This window comes from Dendrobium catenatum, unplaced genomic scaffold (genome assembly GCF_001605985.2).
Source record: "Dendrobium catenatum unplaced genomic scaffold, ASM160598v2 fragScaff_scaffold_390, whole genome shotgun sequence".
Taxonomy (NCBI): domain Eukaryota; kingdom Viridiplantae; phylum Streptophyta; class Magnoliopsida; order Asparagales; family Orchidaceae; genus Dendrobium; species Dendrobium catenatum.
Window position 1 is genome coordinate 7,197,460 of NW_021318852.1, and position 19,564 is coordinate 7,217,023.

The following is a 19,564-nucleotide window of genomic DNA, read 5'->3' on the forward strand; positions in this document are numbered from 1 at the left end:
TTTGAGGTCACTTGAAAAATATTTGAATTTTGTGGATATTTGAGAACATTTTGAAAAACTTAAAATTAACCCCTCCGGTTGAGATCTGCATTCAATATGACCATCATCGGGGTGTGGGGTCATTCATTGACTAAATCTTGTTGACCCTATCAACTTGCCGATAGGGGATTAGGTTTCGTAGGCTTTATGACCTTATTAGTGAATTCTCTTGATTATAGGCCTTTAAGGCTTAATATGAATGTATTAAAACAAATATATCGGTTGCCACAACCATATATTTGTTCAATGGTTTGAATCCTGTCAACTTCTATTGATCCGTATAAAAGGATCAGGTTCGAATCTGAATTCACTTATTGAACTGCGCAGCATCCCTAGGCGTCATGTGTGTACCAATAACACGCTCACCGGGGCCCATGCGGGTGTTTGGGGGCATTTTATAATTATTTACTGAACCTTGTTAGCTCATATTTACTTTCTTTGGAGAATCGGGTTCAAATTTATTGACATGCGCAGCATCCCTAGACATCACGTGTGTACCAATAAAATGCTTGACGGGGCCCATGCGGGTTTATGAAACCCCTTTCAGTGTACTTATGTATATACAAACTACAGTGCATATGCGGGGGCATTCTTGGAATATTTATGAACTCCTGTCAGCTTGTATGGATGTTGCGGATCCGGTGGCATTATGTAGCAGCTTTTGGATTAGTTATTTGCTGTTTTGTATAGGTAGACTGTCGTGTACTACTTGTATAATTTATGCAAGTAGATTGTAGTGCACAAACTAATCTCCTGCTTTTGTTCGTAGGTAGTTGATCACATATGATATCTTTGTTCATGATTTTTGCTCTTCATACAAATCTTCTAGTGCCGGCCACAGGCATTTGTATTTATTGTAGTTATTTTATATTTTTGTTTTAGGCATACTTTGGATGTGTAAAGGTTTTCCTATGGTAGCTCATAGGAGTTTGCACTTGTTGCAGTTCTCTTTTGTATTTGCCTTGTAGATAACATATCGAGTGCATGACAGATCTTCTATAATGACTCATACATATTTGTATTTGATGCATATAATCTACTTTTGCTTGTTGGGAGCTGGTGTATTCACTTTTAATCAAATGGTATTGATTGCACAAAGGCGACATTTGCTTGTAAATGGCATTAGCACTATCACATTTCTTCATACTCACCAGCCTTGCAATTCTATTGCTTGAGTCATGTTAGCATTGCGAATCTTTCAACCTCCTTTGGAGTAGATCATAGTTTGCATACTGACTTGCATTGACCGTGGAAGGGCCACACTTCAATTTTTAATTTGATATCTCATTTGTTGCATGTCTCCACATGCCACTGCCTCCACCATAACCTTTTTACATATGTTTAGCGGATGGTGATTAATATTATTGCAAATCTTGATTTTTCAGTTACAAGAAGAATGATTGAATCAATCATAAAAACATGCTGAGTTGAAATACATGAACCCCTTATTTATCCATTTGGCATTCATTTGAATACACATCATAGGATGCCTTAGACTTTACTTACTCAAGTTCCTTGTGATCTTTTCAGTTCAAATCATATTCAAATCAAAATACAATTCGTTGTTATGTGTTGCAAGTCTAAGTTCATATTCATTTGGATCTATTGAATCAAGTTCATAAGTCCTTATTTATTCTTTGAGTTCAAAACACATGTTCAGGTCCAAAGTATATTCAAATAATGTCCAGGCTAAATATGAGCCTCTTCCGTTCGTCGAGTTCCTTGTTGTCCTTGCAAGTTCAATTTATGCTCATTTGATATTCATTCCCGGTTCAAGTTTGAATTTATTTTATTTGGGTTTGATCTTTTATTAATAGTTTGAGTTTTTGTTCAAGCATAAGCCTTCAAGTCCGCTGTTCATGCTCATTTGAGTCCAGATCCTTGTTCTTTTTAAGTTCAAAAAGGTCCGAGTGCAGTCATATATTCATCCAAAATTTTGGCAGCCTCCCGTCGTCTCCCCTGTTTAGGGGAAAAGTACGGAAAACTGGGCCTCCCGCCACGCTAGAAAAAAGCGTGTACGGTTGGTGCCCTCGTACAAGGACACTGCGGCCGTGAAATTTCTGTCCCCCCCACGCCAGACGTGTATGGGTCTTCGGTACCTGTTGCAAGAGAAAAGCAGTTGTTTCCCCACGAGCGGGTACTTATGAATATCCCAATCTATCCGTAGGCGTCACACCGGGTTCCCATCCAACAACGCTAGAGAAAAGCATGTATGAGCGATTTGCCGGCTCGACACGAACGTCGAGAACAGGATTTTGGAGCCGAGGGGTTGCTCACTTTCCTCATCGTAGGTGTCGCACCGGGTTCCCTTCCCACCACGCTAAAGAAAAATGTGTTTCGGCAGTTTGATAGCTCGACACACACATCGAGGTAAGAGAGGGATTTTTTTATTAATTATAATTATTTATTATTAATAATAATTAATTAGAATGAATTAGTTTTAATTAATTATAATTAAGATATAATTTACTATTGATTAATTATTAATATAATTAAACACAATTAAATTTAATTAATTATAATTAATTATGATTTAAAAATAATTAAATATAATTATTTTAATTAATTACAATTAATTCACAATTAATTAATTTATAATCATAATTAAGATCAATTAAACATAATTAACCTTATTTTATTATGATTAATTAAACATTAATTATAATTAATATAATTAATTGTAATTAATGTTAATTAATTAATACTAATTCATAATTTAAACTAATTAATTATAATTTAAAATAAATAATAATAATAAAAAATAAAAATCCCTCTCCCCACCTCTCGATTCAGCGGATTCTCGGGATAGGGCCGAGGAAGTGCGTGAAAGGTAGCCAGTTACCTTCACTGACGGCGAGCTCCCGTCGTTTGTTCCGATCAAACAGGAAGGGAAGGCTGTTGAAGGCGTTGGCTAGGGCAGGAGACCGGAAGTGTTTGGCTGGAGGAGGATTTGGCGTTAGATTTGTGGAGGTCATGGCTAGGTAAGGGAGCCCCTTCTCCCTCTCTCTCTCTCTCTCTCTCTCTCTCTCTCTCACTCTCTCTCTCACTCACCGGACCGAAAGATTGAGGAAGGAGGTCGGAGCTCGGGTATGTAGTGGGAGAGGCGAGAGTCTTGTGATGGGGAAGAGCACCCAAAAGGATTGGATGAGTTTGGTATTTATTGACGAGAGTGGGACAGTGATTGAGAGCGGGATTTGAGCATGAATCGCGGGAGATGATTGTTTCGGTGCCGACTTATACAAGGTAGCACTGTAGCAGCGGCGGGACCTTTGAGGGATTTGCGGGATGGTCATTACAAGTAAGTAATTGTTTAAACCTCTTTTCTTTTGTATCTTCTGGATAACACACAAAGGTCAACAGTATTTTAGCAATTATTTAGACTATATTGATATTTGAACTAAGGTCATCTATTTTGGGCTAGATAAACCTCAACATTTGGAAATATTAAAGTGTATTTTAGCAACCACTAAAAAGTTTGATTTGGATAGATTTATTGATGTTTAATTTGGGTAGAACTAGATCTAAATGCCTAAGCTTGGAGTGACCTTAATGTCACACCCCAGTTTGGCTCACCCCCTAACAGTCAAACTGGAGTATAACAGAGAAGGGAATAAACCTATTTAGACTCTCTTAATATTTCAACATTTCAAGCTCCACACTTAATAATAGGAAGCATGTAATATATCTTGAGTAACATCAAATATAAACAATGCAAATACAAAGCTCTACTACAACGTTTAAACCTTACTTACATACCCAAAAGTCTTTGTACAGCTTACACTTGAACCTCTATGTACACCCAAGAAAAGTATGTACACCAAAAGAAAGATAGTCATCCCTTTAATGCTTTACAGGCTCCTTTCCCTTACCTGCAGTACAATCACTGCTAATGAGCTATAGCCCAGTGAAATACACAAGCAATGTACAAGAATTAATAATAATACTTTAACCATAAAAAAAGAAGCATACCATTAATGACTAAATAATAACATGATTAGAGCATCTTCCACATGGGTTACAAGAAAATATAACAGTACTTTCCATCTTATTAATTACTTAACACAAATTTTTTTAACAAGTCATATGATGACTATAAGCTTTTGCACCCTTTTAGCTCTTTAATTCAAGTTTGGGTCTAGTTTCCCAATTTTTAGAATTGACGTTATTTTCTCAATTCAGGGTTGGATCTAAATTCTCAACTTCTAGAATTGAGAGTATATGCTTACCTCTTCAGGTCTTTCACCTTTACTGGTTCCGGCTTATCCCCCAACATATGACTTACAAGCATTTGTACTCTCTTTCATTTCAGGAACATTTTCATAATCATTTCCAACGATCATATAAATTAGAATCAACTACATGTGTAATCCACATATGAATTAATTGTAATGAATTGAAATACATGGTATCATGTGAACAACAAAAATGCTATCGTAAACATGATAAATATCAATATGAAATTTTATAAAATTGTTACTATTTCTTATGCATCATTGGGTATCTCACCTCGTCCTCTAGAATATTTGGGTGATGCTCTCCGAAACCCCCATGGTGAGAAACTTGGCATGATAAATTCTTTATCTAACAATTCTTGTAATTGACTTTTCAGCTCTTGTAATTCTTTGACTGTCATTCTATAAGGTGCATAGAGTACAATACATATAACCTTTGATATATATTCATTCATTTAATATTTGAAATACATTTCCTTTATGCGGTTCATTTTATTTCATTCATTCATTTATCAATATTATATCATACCCTTCATTCCTTTATGCATAATATATTATATTCATTTATAACATTATCATTTACTTTAACATATATTCTTTTTCCCATTTATTTTGTATAAGATCACCGTCTAAATGTACCAAAAGTACAATAATTTTTATTTTCCTTTTCCTTATCTATAACCTTTTACTTTTTACGTGCACGAGTATGTTGCTTCCCCAGCATGTACCATATGGGGGTGAACTCCTGTAAGTTTGCATGCATATCCTATTTCTTTTCTTTTTCTTTTCATTTATCTTTCATTCTTTTGTATACCATTCATATATATATATATATATACACTTTTGATATACGTGTCAATATGTATAAAAGCTTTCTAACTTTATTTTATATTTTCCTTATATGCATTTTCTTTACATACATTCACTTTCACACATATTTATACTTGTATATGCATTTGCTTATTCCATAAGTAATAATTTTCAAAACAATTCATAATATTTATATAACATACTCCATTCAAAATAAAAATAGAAAAGAATACAATAAAAACAATTATGTAAGTACTCACTTTGAATATTTCATGTCTATGATCCTGCCACAAACTAAGGAGATACACAATAACGCAAGTTACATATAGTTAACTTTCATCCAATTTCTCAATAACATCTATCTAATTTATTCTTACCTCAACCTCAAATTTTCTTTCTTGTTGAATTCTTTGAAGAACCCAACTTCTACAACTTGATCTCTCCCTTTCTAAAATCCCTAAATCCATACAATATAACTTTCATGAAATGTAATTAAATAACAAAATTTAATTAAAGTTATACAATAAAGAATTCACTTACAAATGAAAATTTTCTCAAAATCCCTAAATCCTTCTTCGTCTCCTAAAATTCTCTCTTTGCTTTCAATTCCTTCCTTTTCCTTTAAGAAACTATCATTCGCTTTAAATGAAGTAATCGACGAAATTTATATAAGAAAAAAATGGAAAGAAAAATCAACAAACCTTCTTCTCACTTTCCCCGGGTTGTTCCTCTCGTTTCTTTCTAATCTCCACTTCTTTGGCAATAGGAAGTGGAGTTGTTGATTCTTATCCCCAAACACAATGGATTGCTAAAAATAGTGAATCGAAAACTCAAAAACCCCCCTACGCATGCGCTCGGTTCCGCCCAGTCTTCCGCCTCTATTGATTCACAAAAAACTAACCCCATTTCTGGGGTTGCGACTATTATTAGGAGGGATGCCGGCCACCCAAACGGGTCCTTTACATGCCTTCATGAATAACCATAATTTTTTATTTTAAGTGTCTTTTCTTGTGTTTCATATTATCAGTTTTGCAAAACAAAACCTTTGAAACTTTCATTTTTTTTCCCCTTCTGACAGCAATATGCCTTCTGGTGATAATTCTGTGATTGAGAAAAAGCTTTCGGAGAAAGAAAGGTCAACACTTGAGGTACACTTTATCTTTTTTAATGTTTAGCAAGTTCATAAATTTAAAAATACTCCTGCTGGTGATGGGGAGCTTCTTAACTTGAGATAATTAGCCTTTCAAAGTGGATTCTTAATTCCAATGTCATGTGATTGCATCTCAACTTCAATCTTCAGTTTTAACATAGGCTAGTTTTTATTTGGCGATATTATGAAAAGGATCGTATTAGCAGTCTAATTAAAATATTTTAAAGAGCGAATACGGGAAAAAAATTTCTCATTAGAATATAAAAAATGAATTTTCGTATTCAACGGAGTACACGAATATGGCTTGTAAAATTAATAGTTTTTTATAATTAAAATAATTTCCGTATTTTTCTGTATTCTACAATATTTATAATTATTTATTATTATTTAAAATTAATAATTAATTATACTTGAATATTAAATAATTATGATTAAATTTTAATAAATTAAGTGTAATTACTGTTAAATTAGTTAAAATAATGAATTTATTTATTAATCAAATTTATAATTAAAATTAATAAAAAATAATCATCTCAATTCCATCAATAATTCGATGTTAAAATTTAATAATTATGATTATACTAAAATAAATAAGGTTTAATTACTGTATAATTGTAATTATACTAAATATTTATGATTATAATATAATAGATTAAGCTTAATTACTATATAATTAGTTAAAATAATGAATATATTTATTAATCAAAATTTAAATCTGAATTCATAAAAAGATAATAATCTCAATTCCATCAATTATTATCATACATGCATGCATATATCTCGTATCGACCTTCCTCCAATAATTTGCTTTTTGGTCGCCAACATATTGATTGGTGGAGGAGACGATTAAATTCCCAGGATTGATGTTAACCATTAGTGGTGGAGGCAATGAAATCTAATGAAATTTCCACCAGTTATTTTTAAAACTTCTTAAAAACTTTAAAAATTTCATTCTGATGGTGTTATGTTCTCCATACCATATCAACAAACAAGATGTTTAAAGAAAAAAAAAGAAACTATTTAATAATTAAAAATAGGAAATCAAATTAAATTGTGTGATAAGAAAGAGGAGATATAAAATTATTTGAAATAATAATTTCTATTTAATAAATGTCAATCATTTTAAACATTGATTTAATATTCATTGTCATGGTTCTACCTTCAAAAGCATTAAAATAAATCAATTTATTAGCAAATATACATTGATTGGAGATTTAGTACTATATATTACCCTCAAGCTAATGGATTGATTGAAGCATTCAACAAGACATTAGTTCAGGTGTTAAAGAAAATTTTAGATGAGACCAAACTTTTGTGAGATGAAAAGTTAATCGAAGCCTTGTGGGCTTATTCGACCACATACAAAACTTTGACTTAGTCTATATCTTTTGTTTTAGTCTATAGAGCAGAGATTGTTCTCCCTTTTGAGGTACAACTTCTATCCCTCAAAATTGAAATAAATAATAAAATTACAAGTGAACAAAATGCTCAACTGAGATTGAAAGAACTTGATGGTTTAGATGAGAAGTGTTTTTAAGCTCAACAGAACCTCGAGTTGTACCAAACCCGTATGACTCAACTTTATGACAAATTGATCCATCCTAGGACTTTGAAGGTCGATGACTTAATCCTAGTTCTTCGTAGACCGATTCTAACTCACCGTAAAATAAGTGACAAATTCGAGCCCACATGGGAAGGCTCCTTTGTGGTAGAAAAAGCTTATCAAGGAGGGTCTTACATGCTAATTGATTGTAATGGGGAACATCCTATGTTACCTATCAATAAACATTACTTAAAAATATTACAACTAATTGTATTCAAATTTCAATCATATTAATGAATGAATGTTTCTCCCAAATAGAAATGTTCCTTTCATCTAGTTGTTGACTGGGGCTAGATTACTAAAAGCTTGGTCTTAATTCCAAATCAATCATCTTTCTTCAAAAGAAAGTTAATCTTCTCTTTCTCCAAAAGAAAGTCATTTCTATTTTTTTTAGTATCAGCTAACTTTAGACATCCCTAAATAGGAGTCTTCTTAGCGACTTGCAAATCTAGGTAGAATTCAAATCTTCCAAGGTCCCTCCTAGCTAAGTCTTTTATAGTTTTTCCCAAAATGAATATTAATAGATCTATCCAAAATTTTAAGACTTTTTTTGGTCTTGAAATACCTTTTAGTCTACCTAAATATTAAGGTTTTTATCTAACCAAAATAGGTTATCTTATCCCAAATATTATTAATGTTTAAGTAGTAGCCAAAATACTCTTATCCTTAGTATCTTTTGAGTTTTGTCTTTACCAAAACAGGCAAATTCTACTCCTAGTTGGTTACCAGAATGCCTTTTAAAACTTTTCAATAGGTGGCAAATGCCTTTTGAACTTTTAGGAAACACCAAATGTTCCTAACCCATCTCAAGTGGTAGTTAAATATCCTTAAACTTTTAGGTCGTAGCCCAAATATCCCTTGCTTTTTAAGGAGACAACAAAAACCTAAAGACCGAATCAAGCAATAGAGGAGTGTCTTTGGCTTCTTTCATGCATTCGAGCAAGAGAAGAATGTTAGAAAGATCCACTTTCCTAGGGAATTGAAAGGCCCGCATTTTTATGGTGTTATGTTGCTTAATTATTGCTTGATTAAAACTTTTGTCACACCCCATTTTTGTCCTCGCTCGAGTCAATCCAAAGTATAACGGAGAAGAAGAATCTGAATCGACCTCCTTTACTAACACCTATTCTAAAAGCCTATATCTAAATCAGGGGATAAGAGGTAGTCTATTCAGAGTATCCTAACATATTATAACATATCAAGTTTTATACTTCATAACATGAAGCATATGTAATATATCTCAAATAAAATGCACATTTCAATTGAAATACAAAGCTTTATTAAAAATTTTAAAATATACTTACATATCCAAAAGTTTACACAGCTCTTACTCAGATACATCAAAAAATTGTATGTACACAAAAGAGTAGTCAACTATCCTGATTATTACCCCACTGGCTTCTTCCCCCTCCCTGTAGTACAACCACTGTTAATGAGATATAGCTTAATGTAATACGCAAGCAACATATAAAAAATAATAACAACATTTTAACAATTGATTTAAAACCCATGTAAATTCTATATTGGTCATAAGAAATACATAACATCACTTTCTTTATTGTTTATTGTTCAATATCTTTATACAACTCATATGATGAATATAGACTTTCGCACATTTCCAGCTTTCTAATTCAAGATTGGATTCTAATTCTCAACTTTTAGAATTGAAGTTGTTTTCTCATTCAAGGCTCGATCCAAATTCTCAACTTTTAAAATTTCGAGAGTATAGGCTTACCTCGTCAGGTCTTTCATCTTTACTTGTGCAGGTTTATCCCCTATTTATGAGTTATTTTACCTTTTCAAATACCATTCATTTTTGTTAACAATCATAAAATATGTTATTGTAATCCATATTTAATGAATCGACAATTTATACATTGATAAACTAGTATAAATTGAAATAATTGCTATCATAAATATAACAAGTACGAATTTGCAATTATATGAAATTTTAAATATTTCCTATGGCATCATTTGGGTATCTCACATCTTTTTCTAGAATAATCGGATAAATTTGTTCACCTAAAATAGCCCGATTTCTTTTTGTTTTGTATATCACTTCCACCAAACTTCTCATTCAATACTATCCCTACCTCTCTTCCAAAACTCCTCTACTATATTTTTTTTTCCTCTTCTTTACTGTTTTCTGTAACAACTACAGCCCTCTCACAAAATTCAGCAAACATCCCATTGTTTTTCCTTGTTGTTCTGAATTTTTTAGCAACTAGTAGCAGCAGTCCTTACTTCCCTATTTCCTAAATTCAGCAGTCCTTACGCAACTACAGTCTTTGTTTCCTTGCTGAATTCAGCTGCATTATGTCCAGCAAATACTGAATTCAACAAACCCTACAGCCCTTGATTGATTCCTTTCCCGATTTTTGCCATTTTTTAATTCTGAATATTCCAGCAGCATGCAGCAACATTTCCCAGCCAACAGCCCTCACGGCATCAGCTCACACGACCGCTGCTTTGAATTCCAGAGAGGATGGCGGGTGGGGAAGAAATGGGATGATGGAAATACTTTTTTTTTTTACTTATCTTGTATCTTCATATAATATACTAATGCGTATCCCACTAACCTATTCCCTTAATTCCAGCCGTAGGATTACAGATCAGCCCCTGCATGCATGTTTAAGTGGAAAACAAAATTTTGCTAGTGGCAAATAAGATTCTGCTATAATAAAATTCATTTAATGAAATGTTAGATAGGTTTAGCAGCTATTAAATGAACATAGAAAATGTTGATATAATAAAATTCATTTAATGAAAACATATTTTGGATATACTTATATATATGAAATGGATCAAAATAGAAATTAAAATTTAATGAAAATAAGGTTGACATTTTCCATGTGAGTGATAAAATAGTGAATAATTTCGGGAAATGTTCATGCTTACATTTGATTGAAATTTGAGTATTATAACTTCGTATTTATATCTTGATATTGAAAATCATCTTGCTACGTTCCTGGCCATCCACATCAAGTAACATCAGATCTGTGTCTAGATTTTGCTTTTATGTTTGCGTTACTATTATGACTCCGACATGTTCCTATAATGTTTGTTTTATCCTAGGACTGCACCATCAGACATTATAGTAAACTCTGCTATTCATTTCAGGAAACAGTTCGACAGTTTCAAGAGACCCTCAGTAAATCGCCCAAAGATTCTGCTGCACTTGAAGTGAGTAATGGATTGTTGGCTATGTTAATGTACAATCTAAACTTGCAAATTATAAATGCTTTTGTTGACTTTTAATTGCTTCTTCAATGCTGTTATTTAATATTTTGGGTTATCATGGATGGGTATGCACAGATGCATACCCGCATAATAAAACATGCTTGGAGGAATTTTAAGCTTTTCTCATCCATAGTTGGTATATTATATTTTTCCTTGAGATCAAAGTGTTTCACATTATCTATGATTTTTTTTTGCTTTTTATTCAATGCTGACTTCAATGGTTGTTTCGGGGTAGACCCGACTAATCACGATGAAGAATCTAGCAAACAGCGAGACATATTTTGTTTAAAAGGCATCAACAAGTCAAAATCATCAAAACGACATTCATTCATGAGATGAACAACATCGACGTGTTTGAGACAATTGAAACAACAAAGATCTACAATCATATTGGCTAGGGTTTTCGATCGACAAAAGTCAAAATTTTGCACGCACAAAACTAGGCAAAATACGGCATGCAAGAGCTATGAAATTTTTATGAGCAAATTGATGAGCATTTAAAACAAATATTTATTTAAACAAATATATTATTTAAATGTTTAAATATAAAAAAAAATAAGAGATAAGGATCAAAATTGTAAAACCCGAAAATGACGTTCGTAGGTCGTCGCACGTTTTTCGACGCGTCGCGATGAGACTTAAGTGAAATTTTTGAAGTTAACAGAATTTGATGGAAATAATTTTATAAAATCCAACGAAAAATTCTGATCGATTTATATACAGAACTTATATTAAATTATGTGTATTATAGAAATTAAAATTGATTTAGTCCCATAAATACCAACTTTATCCCTCATAGGTATTAATGTCGAAATAGATTAAGTAAGGGCAAGGGGATCAATTGCAAAACCTAATTTCTCTAATATGAGTAAACCGGCCCCCTTCTTATTTCATTTGGCCAAACTGAGAGAAGGAACGAACAAGGGGCGGACAGAACGTGCGGCGGGGCTTCGGCGACGTGTACTTCAGCGACAATTTTTCGGCGAAGAAATTAGTGCTTATCGAATAGGACGACGAGGGGAACCTTAAGGTACAATTGTTTCAAAACGAATCTCTCTAGATCTCTGTAAAACCCGCAAAATGTCGTTTTAGACCTCGCACGCTTTTCAAAGCGCCTCGACGAGTTTTAAGTGAAAAATTCGAGGTTGTCGGTTTTCGACGAGAATAATTTTAGAAAATAGAGCGTAAAATTCTGATCATTTTGATGTATAGAACCTATATCGTATTTTAAGTATTTTGGAGATTATAATTTTTAGAAGGTCATTAATGCCCAAACTACCCCTAAGCCTTTCTTAAGCCAAATCTACTTAAGTGAGGGCAATTAGGTCTTTAGGCCTTTCCTATTACTCCCTATTAGGCAAACCTAACACCCCACTCTTCCCCTCATTCGCCCTTTTTGCCCAAACCGAGCGGACGAGGGAGGGGAGCGCACGGGTAGAGGCGACGGGAGAGGGATCGGGCAGCTCCGGTGGAGGTTTCCGGCGACCAATCTTAGGGGAAATTGTAGGGGAGACTAAGGGAAGACTAAGGTATGAGTTTTGCATGAGTTTCCTCCTTTTTTCCTTTAGTTTTCCCTAAGAAATGAAAACTAGGGTTTTGAGAAAACTTAAGTTTTCTTTGAGATTCTTTTGAGAAAGGTTTAGGAAAGGTTAGGAGGATATTTTTAAACCCTAATGTGTATTTTTTTAATCAAAATATGAATTTTGAAAATTAGGGTTTTACTTAAAATTGATCTTCCTTGGAAATGCCTTCACAAAAGATATTTCTAAGGGTATGGGGAAGTTTTTATGGGAAGACATTGTAAGGTTTAAGCAAAATTTTGAGTTTAGGGATTTAGGATTTTTCCCCAATCATGATATTTTTGATCCCCATGGTTTTCATAGGTTGTTGGGAGGATTTTAGAAGCAAATACATGTGTTTTGCTTGAAAAACTATATTTTCTAATTTTTTATTTATTTAATTCCGAAAATTGAATTTATTTTAATTATGTTTTGAAGGTAGGGAAGGGTGTTGTATACTTAGAATCTATGGATTTGGCCTAAACTTTTAATGAGAGAAAATGTGTTGAGAGATTTCATGAAATATGGGAAGGGTTTGATTTGGAACTTAAACAAAACATAGAAAGGATTCTTTCATTACTTTAGAATTAAGATTTAGTTTATTGTGTAGGGATTAGTCACTTATGCTTTTTTTAAATGTTTCTTTTAGATATAAATCATGTGGAGGGAAAGAGTTGATCGGTCAAAGAAAGGAGTGCACGGATTGAGGTAGGTGAAATGGATTTTCTTATAAATGTTAGACAACTTTTCTTTCATTGCAATTACATAGAAATTACCAATTCATTTAAGCTTATCACAAAACTTTCATGGCTCATGTTCCCTTGTAAGTTTAAAGACACTTGAAGCAAATGTAATGGGTCTTTTTTTATGCAAATGTACGATTTATGAATGAATCACATGCTCATTTCTCTTTTTATGCTATACATGTCTTTCCTCTTACTTGCAAAAGCACACATAAGCATATCAAGCATGTAGTTTTCTAAGGAAACAAACAAGTGGTTAGTTTAAGAATGATTTACATAAAAGCATCTCTTATAGTTATATAAGTAATAAATGTATGTGCATGTTGACGCGGGAGTATTACATGAAAAAGGAGGCTCTTATGAGCCATGGAAAAGGAAGCTCTTATGAGCTATGGAAAAGGATGGTTCTTATGAACCAATGGAAAAGGAAATGACCAAATTATATGTACCTGATCAGTACAAGTGATACTTCTGAGACGGGTGTTATAGTTATATATATATTAAACTATTTATATATTAAACTGTTATGAATGTTTCATACACATGTTATATGCATTTGAGATTATCACTTGAGGCATGATGTTTTAAAAAGGAAGAAAGGAAAGGTTATGGAAGGTTTAAACATTTGAAAGTTGAGGTAAATGTATGCTTTTCTTTGAGCACAACTTGTTATATGATTGATGATTCTTTTGCTAAAATTCCCAAAGCATGTTATAGTTTTTCTCTCTTGATTCTAAGTTTATTTGAATTTTCATTCTCACCTATTGAGTATTAGACTCACCCTCGTTGTGGAAACACTTTTCAGGAGGATCTAGGAAAGGATAAATGGAAGACCAACCACCGCGCACTTACCGTCGTAGGGAGACGACGGGCGGCAGGTTCTTTTGATGTTTTGTTATTTTTGTTGATAGATGATGGTATGTATAGATTTTTGAGAGGGTTAATTGTGATTTGGAATCCATTCTATTGGAAGAACTTTTATGTAATCATCTCTTTTGAAAGGTAAATGAAATAGAAAAATCTTACTTGGAATTACTTTAGTGGCTCTTTCATTCTTGTAGTAAAGATGTTAATTTTCTTTTTGGAGGATTTAATGATATGCTTTGTTAACTTGTCTATTTTCCCGTCCGACCTCTATTCATGCCTCGCACTTGCGAGTTTACCGGGCTGGGTCGTGACAATCTCAAGTATTTTGGAAAAGAAATTTCTAGGGTTTTTCCAAATTCTCATTTTCTTCCAAATTTTCTTTAAGAAATGAATAAAGAAGGATTAGGACAGCTTTTTAACAATAGAAATGAAGGTTTTAGGAGGAAATTTTGAAAATCAGAAATTTAGGGTTTTCACAAAATTTTTAATTCCTTAAATATATTTTTACAAAAATTATTCCTAAGGACATTAGGAATGTTTTTAAAATATGAATTTGAATTTTTAATGAAAATTTTGTTTTTATAATTATATAATTAATTTAATCCGAAAATTAATAATATAATTATAAATATATGTTAAGGATTAATTTTGGAGCAATATTTTGATGAAATTGAAGATTTGTGATTTTTTAAAATTTAAGATTTAATTAAATCCAAAAATTAATGTTTATTTAATTTAAAATTCATTAAGTGTCGTAAAGAATAATTAAGGGGAAAACGAAGGGTTTAGACATATGAATTAGATTATTAAATTGTGACACGTCTCTTTTGTTATCATTTTAGATTATGATCGTTAAAGTGATAAGCTGTGTCAAAATGACTTTTTAAAAAAGTTTCGTACTTGGTTTGAGGTAGGTATTCATATTTTTAGTAAAAATTTCATAATTATGCTTCGTTATATTATTCAATACAAATGGTTGAAAAATTTCATGTTATACGACATTTTTGGCAATATGTACATTCAAGTCTTTTATTTCATGAAATTAATGAGCTTTCAGTAGATTAAATGTTTTTATGCTTTGAACAAATGAATTTTTGATTTTAACATTTGTTTTTCAATACCCATATGAATGAAAGAAAGTATAACAAAAGAATGTGCATGAGGAAAAGTTATGAAAAAATGTTTTTTTTCAAAGTATGAGAATTAATGTTTAGGAAAAGAAAAAGATAAATGAAAGGTTTTACATTGAGGAAAAGTTATGAAAAAATATTTTTTATATGTACTGATACGAAATTATGCAAGTTTGATAATCCTTTCATGTTTTCATACGAAAAAGTGCTTTATTTTGGTTTTATATAAATTTTTATCTAAAGACATGAACTACCTGCTATGCGAGTAAGCTCATTCTACATTTAGAAATGTTTTTCAATAGAAAATATTAAGAAGTGATGACTACACGACGACCGTACACATCATCGTAGGGGACCTCAGGAAGAAAGGTTCTTTTTGTATTATCTTTTGAGTTATAGTTTGAGTTCAATACTATGTACCCGTGTATGAATAGTTATTGAACTTTATGTAATTGTGGTTTGATGTTTTAGTAGTTGTGTGAGAAGAAATAGTTTGGAACAATTGAGCTTGATGTTATTAGTGGTTCTTTCATATAATTAGATGATGTTTATATACTGACATTAAAGTTTTAAATGAAATTGTTTATGTTTTATATGTGTTATCCGTACAACCGACTATTCCCACCCTGTTATTATCAGGCTAGTCAGGACGGGTCATGACAAAAGTGGTATCAGAGCAAAGGTTTAGTAATGATGAATGAAAGAGCCTATAGGATGATTGAATCAGTCGTAAAATATTTATGTAGTGTAAAATTATGAATTATTTTTCCTTATGATTGATATGTTTTATCTCAAGAATATTGATCCTGAGCAGAATGTCACTGATGGCATTAATGTGGAGGAAGGAAGGGAGCTACCAGAAGTAGTAGAACCCTAGAGGAATAGTAATAACAACACTATGGAGTCATTTGCCCAGATGATGGAAGCAATGACTCAGATGACAAAGACTTCCCAAACTCAGAGCAGTGACAGTGGAAGTGGAAGTCGACCTGTGGCTCAGAACATGAAACTATTTCAGGATATGAAGCCTCCATTATTTTCAAGTGGCGGAACTATAGAGGCTGAGGATTGGCTGATGCGGATCGAGAAGATACTGGAGGGCATGTCTTGCCCAGAGAATAGGAAGGTGACACTGGCTGCTTATGCTTTTGATGGAGAGGCTGAAAGGTGGTGGTGGAGTCAGTTGCAAGTGACCTTGGAGGAAGACTAAGCAGCCAAGTTACTTGGGAGGAGTTTGTAAATGTATTCAGAGGTTGGTATGTGCCTATATCAGCCAGGAGACAGATGCAGAACAACTTCAACAGATTGGTTCAGGAAAACTGATCTGTTTCTCAGTGTGAGGCAGAGTTCACGATGTTGTCCAAATATGCCCCACACATGATATCTGATGCTGAAGAGAAATGCCACCGCTTCCTGAATATGTTAAAGGACATGATAAGACATCCATTCATTCCTTTTGGGATAGAAGATTACTCTGTTTTGGTAGAAAGAGCCAGAACGATTGAGATGGACATGCAGACAACTCAGAAGAGGAGGGATTTTCAGAAAAAAAAGATGGAGGGCAGGTCAAAGCTCTCCCAGGTTGCTCAGTCTTCTCAGTCAGGGGTTCCTACTTGGAAGAAGCCCAGATCCAGCAACTCTGACAGCAGTGCTTTAACTGCTACTTTATGCACCAAGTGTGGGAGAGTGCCTCTCAGGCACTAATACTTGTTTTTTGTGTCATCGGCCTAGACATATGGCGAAGTCTTGCCCTCTTTTGGGTCAGAGATCTGCTACAGAGGTCAGGTCAAGCAACAATACTCAGAGGACAGCTGGTAGACCAAGAGCTGTAGAGTCTACAGCTTTTGTGTCTTCTCAATGTCAAACTCGTCGGAATGTTTAGCCTCGAGTCTATATGGATTGTCCCAGCAAGAAGCTAAGGGGTCTCTTGATGTGGTTACAGGTGCGTAGTTTAAGTAATTGCAATAAATAAAATTTTTTTATGAATGAGCAATGAAAAGATATGAAATGATGAATGACATGTTTTTATAATTGAATTTTGCAGCTCTTTATGATTAGGGACAATCCTTATATTCGATAGACCTGTTAGAATCATGTTTGATACTAGAGCGTCACACTCCTTTATTTCAGAAGAATTTGTTAGATCTGCAAATTTGCTTCCTACAGTTATGATTAAGTCTCTATCAGTTCTAATGCCTAATGGATATCATATGAAAGCTAAACATAAATGTTAAGTGGATTTGAGGATTTGTGATATGAGCTTTAAGGCGGATCTAATTGTGTTATCTCTATTTGAGTTTGATGCAATCCTAGGCATGGATTGGTTATCTTGTCATTTCGTGACTATAGATTATAACAAAAAGGATGTTAAGTTTTGTATGCTAGGAGAGGAGAAATTTAAATTTCAAGGTGATAAAGGGGTAACTGCTGTGATTGTGTCATCCTTGAATGCTTTTCAAATGTTAAAGAAAGGTTATGAAGGTTTCTTGGCCTATGTTAAGGAGGAGAATAAAGAGTGCTGAAGGACATCCCAATTGTTCGAAAATTTTCAGAAGTATTTTCAGATGATTTACCTGACTTACCTCCGAGTAGAGAAATAGATTTCTCTATTGAGTTAGTGATAGGAGCTGAACTTGTTGCTAAAGCTCCTTACAGAATGGCAATTCAAGAGCTTAAGGAGTTGAAGGAGCAACTGCAAGAGTCGCTTGAGAAGGGTTTCATCAAGCCTAGTACCTCACCTTGGGGTGCTCCTGTTCTGTTTGTGAAAAATAATGATGGAAGCCTAAGGCTCTGTATAGATTACAGAGAGCTGAACAAGTTGACAGTGAAGAATAAGTATCATCTTGCAAGGATAGATGATTTGTTTGATCAGTTGGAAGGTGCTTCAGTGTTTTCCAAGCTTGATTTGAGGTCAAGGTATCATCAGCTCGATATTAGAGAGGAAGTCATTGCAAAGATTGCTTTCAGTACTATATACGGGCATTATGAGTTTGTAGTGATGTCCTTTGGTTTGACGAATGCTCCTATAGTATTTATGGACCTCATGAATAGAATCTTTAAGTCATTTATAGATCTATTCGTGATAGTATTTATAGATATACTTGTATACTCCCCAAATGAGAAAATGTATGCAAATCCCTTAAGGATTGTGTTAAATGCAGTAAATGGAAATGAACTGTATGCTAAATTTTCCAAGTGCGAATTTTGGCTGAAGAGTGAAATTTTTGGAGCATGTGATCGCTGATGGGAAGAAATCTGTGGATCAGCATAAGGTGTAAGCAATAGCAAACTGGCCAAGACTAGTTACAGTGACTGAGGTTAGGAGATTTTTGGGATTGACAGGCTACTACAAAAGGTTTGTTGAGGGGTTTTCATAGATAGCTATGCCACTATCCAGATTGACTAAGAAAATAGTAAAGTTTGATTGGACAGCTCAGTGTGAGGAAGCTTTTCAGAGATTAAAACAGTGTTTGATAACTACGCCAGTGTTGACTATCCCTTCAGGATCAAATGGATTTCATCTTTACAGTGATGCCTCACATAAAGGGTTGGGTTGTGTACTGATGCAGAATGGAAGAGTCATTTCTTATGCTTCTAGGCAATTGAAGACTCATGAAAGGAACTACCCAACCCACGATCTGGAGTTCGCTGCTATAGTTTTTGCCTTGAAGATCTGGAGGCATTACTTATACGGAGTTCGGTGCGAAGTTTTTACTGACCATCAGAGTTTGAAGTATATCTTCACCCAGAAGGAACTGAATTTAAGGCAGAGGAGATGTGTATAACTCATTAAGGATTATGAGTTGGACATTCAGTATCACTCGGGCAAAGCAAATGTGGTTGCAGATGCTTTGAGTAGGAAGAATTTTGGTAGTGCAAACTGTATGATTACACAACCGCAGGAATTGATTAGAGAATTGGAGAAGTTAGAGATTTCAATGGTTCAGCCCAATGATGCAGAAATTATGAGATTAAATCAGACTATTATCCAGTCAACTTTTCCAGAAAGGGTATGAGAAGCTTTGCCACATGATGCAGATTTTAAGAAGATACTGGATTTGGTCAGTGTGGGACGCACTGAAGACTTTGAGCTTGATGATGAAGGATTACTTTGTTATAAGGACAGATTGTGTATACTAGATGTGGATGACTTAATAAAAGAAATACTTCAAGAAACTCACTACTCCAGTT

At 33.6% G+C, this 19,564-nt stretch overlaps 1 protein-coding gene across 13 annotated transcripts in view; it reads left to right on the forward strand.

Moving 5' to 3' along the window:
- The window catches only part of LOC110103712, a 146,202-nt gene that overhangs the window by 57,325 nt on the left and 69,313 nt on the right, over positions 1 to 19,564 (forward strand). For all 13 annotated transcript variants that reach the window (XR_003700450.1, XR_003700451.1, XR_003700452.1 and 10 more), the window contains exons 8-9: positions 6,160 to 6,229; positions 10,955 to 11,017. Coding sequence is in view for 6 of the 13 variants with exons in the window: in XM_028694061.1 (XP_028549894.1) it covers positions 6,160 to 6,229; positions 10,955 to 11,017 (133 nt within the window). In the remaining 7 variants the exon portion in view is untranslated. The remainder of the gene's footprint in view (positions 1 to 6,159; positions 6,230 to 10,954; positions 11,018 to 19,564) is intronic.